The 12,633-nt window shown below is 36.5% G+C and overlaps 1 protein-coding gene across 1 annotated transcript in view; it reads right to left on the reverse strand.

Annotated features, from left to right (window-relative positions):
• Positions 1-12,633, reverse strand: part of Tasor (transcription activation suppressor) — a 53,449-nt gene that overhangs the window by 35,250 nt on the left and 5,566 nt on the right. The window contains exons 2-6 of the mRNA XM_050158196.1: positions 5,386-5,531; positions 3,867-3,959; positions 2,161-2,233; positions 1,676-1,767; positions 947-1,108 (exon numbers count right to left, since the gene is read on the reverse strand). Of these exons, the coding sequence (XP_050014153.1) occupies positions 947-1,108; positions 1,676-1,767; positions 2,161-2,233; positions 3,867-3,959; positions 5,386-5,531 (566 nt within the window). The remainder of the gene's footprint in view (positions 1-946; positions 1,109-1,675; positions 1,768-2,160; positions 2,234-3,866; positions 3,960-5,385; positions 5,532-12,633) is intronic.

Below are 12,633 nucleotides of genomic sequence, written 5' to 3' on the forward strand. Positions count from 1 at the left end.
TTTTTTTTTTTTTTTTTTTTTTTTTTTTAAGAAAAGCAGAGAACAAAGCTTGTACAGTTTTCTGTTATCTGGTAAAGCTTAAAAATATACTCTAAGTCTGAATTGTAATATCAAAAGAACAAAGTTTTATGAACTAAGATAGTCAAGGAGCTTGACATTTACTTTGAAAAGCAAATGGTATTTTATTCACCAATACGATATTTCTAGGGAGCCGGGCGGTGGAGGAAGATGCCTTTAATCCCAGCATTCGGGAGGCAGAGGCAGGTCTGTGAGCTTGAGGCCAGCCTGGTCTACAAAGTGAGTTCCAGGATAGGCTCCAAAGTTACAGAGAAACCCTGTTTCCAGGATAGGCTCCAAAGTTACAGAGAAACCCTGTCTTGAAAAAAAAAAAATAAACAAAAACAAAACAAGAAAAGATCTTTCGGGCTGGAGAGATGGCTCAGTGGTTAAGAGCATTGCCTGCTCTTCCAAAGGTCCTGAGTTCAATTCCCAGGAACCGCATGGTGGCTCACAACCATCTGTAATGAGATCTAGTGCCCTCTTCTGGCCTGCAAGCATACATGCAAATAGAATACTGAGAATACTGTATACATAATAAATAAATAAAATCTTTAAAAATTAAATAAATAAATCTTTAAAAAAAAAAAAAAAGATCTTTCTAGGGTTGTGAAATGCAGGCATTTCAGGATATAATAAGGTGATGCTAGAGAGAGACGGGTCAGCAGCTAAAGTGCTTGCTTGATCATGAGGACCAGAATTTGGATCCCAGGACTGTCTTTACAAGCCAGGTGAATATCCTGTGACTCCAGCTCTGATCTGATCTGTTACCTTTTTCTTCGGCCTACACACCTACAAGTGCAAGCACCTGTTTGCACACACTGGAAGACAGACAGACACATAAATACAATAATAAATCTTTCACACTGAACTGGATCCAAGTACATACCTGAGTAAGTTCATAGGCTCTGTAAGCCAAAAGGGACGTAATTCTACTGGCATTTTTAGACACATGACATTCATGCTTTGGTGTAGGATCCAAAGCATTTTTATTTAACATAGGCTCCAAGCTTTTTACACTCAGAGGATCATAAATACTCTTTATTTTACCCTAAAATAAAGAAAACATTTTAAGTATATGTTTAACCTTATTTTTACTATATACTTTCATAATGAGGAAATACAAGTGCTATTCAACTGCTCACCTACTTACATCACCAACATGTTATTCTCTTTTTTTTTTAATTCTCTTTGGAAACAGTTTAAATGTGTGGTGTGTGTGTGTGTACATTTGTGAAAAAGACAAAGCAGGTAAACACACCAAGCCTGATGACCTGAATTTGATTCTCAGGTCCCACAAGGTTGCAAGAACTAACTCCCCCACCCCCCCAAGTCTTCCTCCGATCTTCACACGCATCCTGTGGCTTGTTCACTCCCCACACACATTAAATTGGCAGTGAGTCCAAGGCCATCCTGGTCTACAGAATGAGTTCCAGGACAGCCAGGGCTGTTATAGAGAAACCCTGTCTCAAAACATAAAATTCTCAAGTATCTTCATATACCACCAAATATAGACTTTTAATTCAAACTCCTAAAGTCATGAGATCACTTAAAATTGAAGTCCAAGTTAAATGCTCTCTTTGATATATACAAATAAAAATTAAAATTTTAAAATTACCTTCATTATTTTAAAAATAACAACATCTCCCACTGCCCCAACTTCCAAAGGATTAGCCTGTAAGAGATCTGCATATTTACACAGATAGACACCTAGCAGAAAGAGAAAAATAATTTGATTAGATTTTTTTAAATCAAAATATTTAACTAATAATAATAATAGGGATAGGAGATATGCCAACTTTTTAAAAGAGAAATACTAAAGACAGCAAAGAAGGCTGATGCTTAAACCAGAGTAAAACAGGAAATTAATCACATTTTTCAAAAATCATTTTGACCAGAATGAAACATTTTAAATCATAGTATTTGACCAATCAGAAGTATGCAAAACTCAGAAACAAAGAAATAAAATCAGCATTACATTTCAGAACTTGGTCTTGTTATAAACAGTTTCTATAGGCAGATCACACTGAGAGTTTTAAGTGGCGACTAATAGCAGTCAAAAAAAAAAAAACAGAAAAAAAAAAAAAAAAACAAAATAATTACCCATAGAAGGACTGCCAAGAATGGTTATTTTGGACTGGCCCACTTGCAATCCTTTTTCACATATGCTTTGAACCTAAGTAAATGAAACATTTCAGTTTGAAATCATAACAAGAAAAAATAATTTGTAAAATTTCAAAAACTAATTTTCCAAACTATACATAACAAAAATTTCACAATACATTTCAGTTAAATAGTGAGATTTAATGTAAAACTTGCTTAAATTTCTTAGGTAATCCTATCAGAAACTTATCCTGATCTATGCTACTTGTTGCAGATAGTCTCACAAACAAAAAGGAAATTAAGACACAAAAATAGTTAAATATTTTTTAAGATTTATTTTTAATACTCTTACTTTATGAACAATATGTATGTGTCTGTGCAGTGCCCTCAAACACCAGAAAGGGGCAGTGGATTTTCTCAGGTCCTCTTGAAAAGCAGCAAATACTCTTAATCTCTGAATCACCTCTCCAACCCCAAGTAAAGAGAAAGTTAATCACTACTATTTATTAAAGGGGGAAAATGGCTATAAGAATACATATGAAGGGGCTAGAGAGATGGTTCAGCTGTTAAGAGCACTGACTGTTCTTTCAAAGGTCCTGTGTTCAATTCCCAGCAACCACATGGTGGCTCATAACCATCTGTAATGAGATCTCGTGCCCTCTTCTGGCCTCCAGGTGTATATGCAGGCAGAACACTGTATACATAATAAATAAATCTAAAAAAAAAAAAAAGAATATATATGAAGGCGGGTGGTGGTAGTGCACACCTTAATTCCAGCACTCAGGAGGCAGAGGTAGGCAAATCTCTTTGAGTTTGAGGCCAGCCTGGTCTACAACAGGTAGTTCCAGGATAGGATCCAAAGCTACAGAGAAACCCTGTCTCAAAAAAACAAAAACAATAACTATATATATATACATATATATATAATACATATAACTATATAAAAATAGTTTTATATATATGGAGAGAGACAGAGACAGAGAGACAGAGAATTTTGTTTTCCTAAGAGAAAGTGTTTAATCAAGCATGCTCTTGATTAAGAGAAGAAACAAAATTAAACTGATCAGAGAAACAATGACCACATTTGAAAAAGAAATTACAAAACATATAATCTGCCCTCTGAATCATTTCTTCTATTTATATGCCAATAAAATGTTATCTTACAGTGAATGCCTGTAACCACAGGTGACAGGCAGCAAGATGCTCCCAAGGTCAAGGCCAACCTGATCTACAGAGCTCATAAAAACAAAAACAAACAAACAAACAAAACAAAACAAAACAAAAAAAAAAAACAAGGCCTGGAAAGAGGACTCTGCTTAAGAGCGCAGAGAGAACTCAAACTGAAGTCCCAGCACTCATGTCAGGCAGCTCACCACTGCTTGTATTACCGCTCACTACTGTAACTCTTGCTCCAGGAGAGCCAATACACATCCAAACTCATGTTCACATACCATACACTTTATTAAAAATAAGATAAATCATAAGGAATAAACAAAGATTAGGTAAGAGGGCTTAGTAGGTAAAGGAATCTACCACCAATATTTACAACCTGAGTTCAACATATATATTCTCTCTCTCTCTCTCTCTCTCTCTCTCTCTCTCTCTCTCTCTCTCTCTCTCGGAAAAAAGTTACCTCATGCTTATCAAAATGTATTGTTGAATGATTGTGAAACTCGTGACTTACAATAGAAACAGAATTATCTCACCTGGTATCGATCAACCATGAGAAATGCGTAAGATTCTGAAAGTTCCTTATCCAATCGACCATCAAACTTCAGTTCTCTTCTCTTTTCTGTAAACTAAAAGAAATTCATCTATCTTAGCATGATTGTTTCATTAACCTTAAATTTTTCTAAGAAATCTCAAACCTATCAAAATATCTTTCAATGCTTTCTGCTATTCAATGTTCAATTTGATTTTATTTCTTCCCATTTTTAATCCCCCATATAAAATATTCCAAAGTATCTAGTACTTATCAATTTTAGCAAATTTTCTATTAAATATTTACTATTCCCCCATCTCCTCAAAGATTATAAACTGATGTTTTGCTATCTTTTATTTCTCACTTAACATGGTATACTGGACATAACAGGTGGTTGAATTTATTTAAATAGGCATAGTGGCACTTGGAAAGCCAGCAGTCTAGAGGCTGAAACAGGAAGATCCCTTTGAGTTTGAGGCCAACCTCTGTTTGGTATTCTAACAGTATGCTCCATATTCATCAAGTAATCTAAACTGCTGGGTTTACTTTTAGATTCAAACAGATTATCTACTTAAACTTAGAATAGCAAGCATTTTGTATTTGTATTCAGGTTACCTCTTCAACCATATACTGTAACTTCAGATAAAATTTCCTTATACAATTAACAAATAATCCCTACTATACCATGAAACCACATCAAACTACCAAATGTTTATTTTTTGAGAACTAGTAACAGTGCCTTTCAGGAAGATATTCAAAGTTAAATTTTGTAGCATACTAGCTGGTATAAAACCAGACTTTGCAGTATTTCACATCCATTAGAAAGCATTAAATATTAAACATTCTAAAATTCCATTTGTGTGTTATATCAGAATTATACATGCTGGTTTCCTATATTAAACTCAAAAAAACATCTAAGTTGTATGTGAAATTAGGATTCATTGTCAACAGTTGCACTTAGTATATACTTTTACAGTAAGAATTTCTATGGGGGGAGACCTGCCCCTACAATTACACTTGGAAATCTGATACAGGAGGATTACTTCAAATTCAAGGCCAACCTGACCACTCTCAACTAGCATACGACCCAATCTTTTAAAAGAAATTGTTTGAATCCACAAGAAAAAAAAATTTCACTAAAATTAACAACAAAGCCAGCGTTTTTAGAAAAAGAAAAAAAGATTATTTAACACATTAAATCTTATTATCTTTCAATGTTGACATTTAATTAACACATATAAAGGAGGAAAAAACTTGTCGATCTACAATTAAGTACTCTTATAGTAAGCTATCCCTATATGGATGACTAAATTTCAGGATTATACATAACTACACACTAGTAACAATTTAACACCGCAGATAAACACAGTACAGCAATAAAAGGGATACAATTTAGGAGGGGATATATCTCGGGATAGAACATTTACTTAGCATGAGTTCAACCCAGGGGTTTAATTCCTAGCACTACAAAGAAATCATTTCAAAAACTTAAAAAGGATTTCTTCCACAGGCTAAATACATACCTCCTTTTCCAAAAGTTCATTATGTATCAAGCAAGCTCTTCTATAGTTAAAATGTGTTACTGAGGACTGCTCAAGGTAAGATGAATGGAGAATATTTAAAACATCTTCAAATTCTCTAGAGCCTGGAGTTAATGACTGGAAAAGTGCTAAAAATTAAAAAAAAAAAAACGGTACTGTAAGATTATTCTATCATAAATGTATATTTTTCTGGTTTTCATTTTATATCTAACTTCAAATGAACAAAAGGCATTAAAAGTTACTTTATGACATGCAAGAGTTATTAAAAACTCACTGAAGATGACCAACTAGACAGCCCAACAGGTGAAAGTGCTTACAGCACAGACCTGACAACTGAGTTGGGTCCTTAGATTAATCCTCATAAAAAGTTGTCTACCTTCCCTGGCATAACCATGTGTACATGTGCATACACAGACACAAATGATGTTTTTAACTCACTGAAGAAAAATTAAGACTTACCTAGACTAACTAGTTCCTTCAGCAATGAGGATCTGGCTTCACACACAAAGGTTGCAATTTTATAAGACTCAAGGATGCTACCTACATAAGCATCTATTGTTAAATATTTTTTTAATTTTATTTATTATGTATACAGAGCTCTGCCTTCATGTATCCCTGCAGGCCAGAAGAAGGCATCAAATCTCATTACAGATAGTTGTGAGCCACCATGTGGTTGCTGGGAATTGAACTCAGGACCTTTGGAAGAGCAGCCAGAGCTCTTAACCACTGAGCCATCTCTCCAGCCCCGGCAATCTATTGTTAAATTCTCATGGGAATCTATACATGTATTCAACTTGTCTCAATCAATCCCTATTTACACTACACTGAAAAAGTATGCCTAAGACTATGGTAGTTTAACAAATATAAAGATTTACCATAAATGAAAGCCTAAACCCAGCACGAGAGCTCCTGTCTATAAGAAAAGAGGATAACCAAAAGTTTGAGGTGGCCTGATCTAGAGAACAAGGTCCAGGCCAGCCAGGACTTATAGCAAGATCCTGTCTTAAAAAAAAAAAAAAAAGCAAAATTCAATTTTAGATAATGCACCTATAAACTAAAATGGTAGTTTGTATTTAGCAATAAAGTTAGAGTAGTATTATTGATTTAAAAAATGCAACATTTTTAACTACCAAACATTAAAGTTGAAATAGGGTTTCCCTGTGTAGCCCTGACTGTTCTATAGCTTGCCTGTGCCTTCATATCGCTGAGATTAAACGTGTGCACCACCACTTTATCCTAGCTAATTGATGGCTAACTACAGATGAAGTTCAAGGACAGCCTAGGCAACTTAGTGAGACTTGTCTTCCAAACAAAAAGGAAAAAGTAATAGAACATTTGCTTTGTGTGTTTCAATAACTGTATTAGAAAACACATTTTAAAGTTTTAAAAAACTGAAATACCAGATTTGTCATTTACTGGTCTTGTAGCATAATACATAACCTAATCAAACAGTCTCGTTCTCTTATTGTAAAATGGAAAACTCCACTTCTAACAACCACTATATGTCAAATACATTATGTAAGGCAGTACAAAGAAAGAAGTACTAAGCAGAACAAAGCAGCTGGTGCAAGGTTAACACAATTAAGTTTGTATGCCTTGTGTTTACCATTCTACATTCCATTTAATTTTTTTTCCATCTCTGATACAAATTCTCACTTGGGCGGCCTAGGCTAACTTCAGATCCTTTCTTAGTCTCCCAAGTGCTGGAAATAAGCATGTCTCACCTCATCTGACTAAAATTTGTGTGCATGCATGAATGTGGGTATGCTCATGCCAAAATGTACATGTATAGAACAATTTTCAGATCAGTTTCCTCCTTCGACTGTGGTAAAACAAGCTTGCATACATAGTGAGTGCTTTTACCAGCTATGACAACTCTCTGGCACTGGAATTTTTATAACACTAATCCACTAACCTATTCGGTTTAATAACCAAGCACAGTGGCACATGCCTTTAATCACAACGTTCAAGATAGCCAGATCTTTGAGTCTGTGGCCAGTTTGGTCTACAGACTGAGTTCTAGGCCAGCCAGGACAACATAGTAAGATCCCATCTCAAAATAAAAAAAGCCAACAAACAATAACCTTAAATAATGCTTAATAACCTTAAATTTCTAATGTATACATATAAACTTTCCACAAATCAACGCATACTTTTTCCCTGTAGACAGAACTATTCATAGAAAGAATTATATTCATCATTTGTATTTTTTCATTTAAAGGCCAACAAATACTAAAGTAACTTTTGGGTTCCACTGAAAACACTGATGTACATATACTTATATTTTGTTTTCGTTTTTGTTTTTTTGAGGCAGAGTCATGCCATGTAGCTTTGACTAGCCTTTGTTTTGTTTTTCGAGACAGGGTTTCTCTGTGGTTTTGGAGCCTGTCCTGGAACTAGCTCTTGTAGACCAGGGTGGTCTCGAACTCACAGAGATCCGCCTGCCTCTGTCTCCCAAGTACTGGGATTAAAGGCATGCGCCACCACCGCCTGTATACTTATATTTTGAAACAAGGTCCCACTAAAAAAAAAAAAAAAACCCTAATAGTCTGAAATCCACTGTGTAGCTTAGACTGACCTCAAACATGCCATCTTCCAGCTTCAGCCTCCCAAGTACTGCAATTATAAGCATGTGCTATCACTCTCAGTTTTATACATACTCTTAGAGGTATGCCACTTGAGAGACAGACAGCTCAGTGGTTAAGAGCATGTACTGTTTTTCCAGAGGACTAAGTTCAAATCTCAGCACCTGACATGTGGCTCATAACCTGTAACTCCAGCTTCAGGGAATCTGACACCTTTGGCTTCCTTAAACACCTGCACCCGTGAGTACATCCCCTGACACACATACACATAATTTAAATGTAAGTAAAAAAAAGTATGCCACCTGAAAGCTAATTATAATAAGCTATTTACTGTACTTTCAGGTCTTTTTGATTAGACTATAAAAGATACAATGTCAAGTGACATACCCATTCTTTAACTAGGCATGTATCACAGTATTATCTCTAAAAATGAAGTTTTTGATTACAAATTGTTCTAACAATGTCCATTAGGTAAAACCCAATGTATACCTACTTTAAGACAACATAGCAAACATCCTGAGAAATTAAACATGGTTACAATAATGTAACTGGGGGGAAAAAAAGCGGCTGTTGAGATGGCTTAGCTGTCTGTGCAAGCCATAACCTGAGCTTGGGTCCCTAAAAGCCACAGAAAAAAGTCAGATCCTGGTAAAGTTATAAAATAAAAGGCAGAGACAGAACTGTTCCCAGGAAGCTAGCCTGGTAGAAACAAGAGGAAGAAAATGGAAAGACTGACTATAAGCTTAAAAAAAAAAGGGGGGGGGGGGGGGGGGGTAGAACAGAATAAGAACTACTAAAGGTATCCTGCAATCAAATTTGTACATGTATCCAGTCTAAAATGTCACCTCCGTGAGAACACACAATACACTTGACTTGCTCACCTTCTTTCCCATGTTTGTAAGTAGACGTATGAGTAGTGCCAAGTCAATTTCATGGTTAAATTACACAGAAGGTACTTTTTTTTAAAGTTTATATAAAAAAATTTTTTTTCACTGAAGCATAGATCACAAGAAGGTGCTTCCCCAAGACACACTAAGAATGAATATGCTACACTCAAAACATTATTCTCTCATATCAAGATGACTTAGGACAGACAGTAACAGGCCCACATGACCCGCTTATTATAGTTCCAATCCCAGTAACACTTGATGGTGGGGAAGCAGTGTGCGCTGTTGAAAAAAAGTGATTTACTATTTAGACCTAGGTTCACACCATATGAATTTACTTCCACATCAGAATATCAATAAAATTCAGCTACAAAGTAGACCCTGTCATAACAAAAACAGGACAGAATTGCAGAAATTCAGAACATTGGCTGTGCTTCTGTTCTGAGTAGCAACAAAAGTTTTATGTCCGCCGGGCGATGGTGGCGCATGCCTTTAATCCCAGCACTTGGGAGGCAGAGGCAGGCGGATCTCTGAGTTCGAAACCAGCCTGGTCTACAGAGCTAGTTCCAGGACAGGCTCCAAAGCCACAGAGAAACCCTGTCTCGGAAAAAAAAAAAAAAAAAATTAAGAAAGCAGAGCAGGCTCTTGCTAGCTTGGCAGAGTAGAACACAACTATAATCCCAGCATTCAAAAGGCTGAAACTGAGTTAATACAAATTCAAGATCATCCTAGGCTCTGTATAGGAATACCACACCAGTCAGTGACATATACTGAGAGAAGACCTTATCTCAAAAGAAATTAACAAAAAAATCCATTCATACATAAACACTATCTTAAAACAAAATGCAAGTACAGAAAAGAGAAATAGATGTTTAAATTTCTTTTAGAGGAATGGTGGATGATTCAACATTTTTGTTACGTTACCTCCTGCTAAAGAAATTTTAAAGTTCACACAGAAATTACTTTCCTTAAACTGAAAACACTACTTCCAACCAATCTACTCATGAGCAAATACTAGTCAAAACACTGGGCTGGCAAAACAGCATAGTGGTTAAGAACACTTATTGCTCTTGCAACACCCATGTCAGACAGCCTAAGGTCTGTAACTCTAGCTCCAGGGCATTTGATGCTTTTGGTCTTTAAGGGCACCTGTACTCACCTGCATATACCACACCTCTCCATACACACACATACAAAATTACAGAGACACATATAAATGTCATAAACTGTTCGTTTGTAAAGTACTAAACATTTCAATTTAATCCAACGCAATGTCCTATACAGTCATGTCACGAATAACTAAAAGAGCTGAGCAGTGGTGGCACATACCTTTTTTAAGCCTGGCACTGCCTAATCTACAGAGTGAGTTTCAGAGTAGGCTCTAAAGCTACACAGAGAAATCTTATCTCGAAAAACAAAGAGGAACTACAACACCTGCTAATGGGGGAAAATAAATCTTACAAATGGAGTAATAGAAATAATCATATTACTTCAGGTCTAACAATAAATACCTGTATCCTAAGCATTTCACATCTAACTCACTAGTTAGGCCACAACTATTAGTTCTCTGATTTTTTTTCCCCAATAATTATATGTACAAAATAAAATTACATCATCTACTTTTAAAGATTTCAAGTCCAATTGCTGATAATGGCAGTTTAAAAATTTATTAAGCTTACCCTTTACACATTCCCTGGTGATCTGTTTTTTTATCTTAAAGTATCTAACTGGGAACCATCCTTTTCACTTAGTAAAGTCACTACCCAATATACTACTTCCTGGATTCTGACAGCTACTGTGTCTTATCACTAGGAGGTCACCAACACTTTTAGATACTGAAACCTTTATATGCATAATCTCAATTATCAGAAACACAAATACACAGGCAGTGGTGGTGCACACTTTTAATCCCAGCACTTGGAAGACAGAGGCAGGAGTGAGTTTGAGGCCAAACTGGTCTATAGAGCAAGTTCCAGGACAGCCAGGTTATAAGAAAAACCCTGTCGAGAAAAAAAAAAAAAAAAAAAAAAAGGAAAACCCCACTAATATGCCTCTTTCTCAATACTGAAACAAGCAACAAAACAAACTAACCTGAGCCAGGTAACAGTTATGGTCACCCTAAAGCCACAAAATTAATAGAAAACTAGGTAGGTGGGACTCAAATTCAGGTTCTCTGGCTCTAAGATTAAGATATGAACTACCCAATCAGATCAAAAAAAGTTTAATTGTATCCTTATTTTGCACACCAGAAACATGCACACAGGAAATAAACTATTTTAAAAGAGAAACTGACTTCTAACATGTTCTCCACCCCGTTTAAGGCCTTTGTTTAAGTGTGTGGGTATTTTGCCTCCAAACACACAACTAGAAGGACATTTAAGAGATAATTCAGATAAGAGAAAAACAGGTACTAAAGAATCAGGGCAGGGGTGGTGCATGCCTTTAATCCCAGCACTTGGGAGGCAGAGGCAGGCAGATCTCTGTGAGTTCGAGACCAGCCTGGTCTACAAGAGCTAGTTCCAGGACTATTTCCCCGACTATTTCCAGATATAGCATTACAATCCCCACCCCCAAATTTTTTAGGTCAGGTATGTAACACATACCTGTAATTACAGAACAGCTGAGGCAGAATTGAGTTTTTAGTCAGCCTAGACCACATGGAAATAACCTTGTTTCAAAAAATAAATAAATAAAAACAAATATCACAGTCAAGATCTAAGTTTAACCTAGGCCTGGCAGTACAGGTCTGTAATCGCAACTACTCAGGGTCTGAAGTACAATGACACCAAACTCTAGGCCACCCTGGGTTACAGTGATTTCAGGACTAGCTTGAGCATCTTAAATGAGACACTAACTCAAGATCAAAAGTTAAGATAGATAATGATAGAAGTCAATAGTTAAGTGCCCGCCAAGCATAGATGAAGCCTTCCCTGGGTTCCTTCCCTACTGCCACACCCACAAAACAATAGCAACTTTGTTCTTTAAGCAAAGAACATTTTCCTCAGTTTGACCAATTGATTTTGTGTCAGTATGACCTTGTATTATATATACGTGTATGCTAAACTTTAGGGAACATGAGACACTGCTATCAAAACACAGAATCTAAACGTTTCGACTTAAAAGTAATTATAAATTATAACTACAGCAGCCAATGGAAGGGACTTCAACGTATCTCAGTAGAGCACTTTTCTGGCATGCAAAAAGTCATGAGTTCCATCCCAAAACCACAACACGAAAAGATTCCAGGTGCATGTGATGGCATATATCTATGATCCCAGCATTTAGGAGGCTGGGATAGAGCATCAAGCTGGAGGCAAGTCCGTAAAAGAGTGCTGCTGTCCGCTCTGGTCGTTTTGCAATGAGTGACTACTATAAGCAAAGAATAAATAATATCTATTACTCCTTCCAAGGTTTTGCAACACTGGATAAGAAGGGACACCGAGAATGTACAAGTTAATAAAGGGCGGCATTTAAGTCAACCCTTGTGATTACCTATGCATGACCTACACAAGACAGAGAAGGGATGCTAGCGTTCCATTCCTTTCTGAGGATGTATACTGTTAATGGTTGATGGGGTGGGAGATAATTCTAAACCATGTGTTTGCCATCACATCCCCTACCATGTGGGTGCTGGGAACCAAACTAAACCACTGTCCTAGAAGAGCAGCCAGTGGTCTTATAGCCCCTCCGCTTGTTAATCCCCTTTCCAGCTAGCACCCATCTTAACATTGGTGTGTGTGTGGGGGGGGGGGGGGGGG

This window comes from Alexandromys fortis, unplaced genomic scaffold (genome assembly GCF_014885135.2).
Source record: "Alexandromys fortis isolate MF-2015 unplaced genomic scaffold, M_Fortis_MF-2015_v1.1 scaffold_106, whole genome shotgun sequence".
Classification (NCBI taxonomy): domain Eukaryota; kingdom Metazoa; phylum Chordata; class Mammalia; order Rodentia; family Cricetidae; genus Alexandromys; species Alexandromys fortis.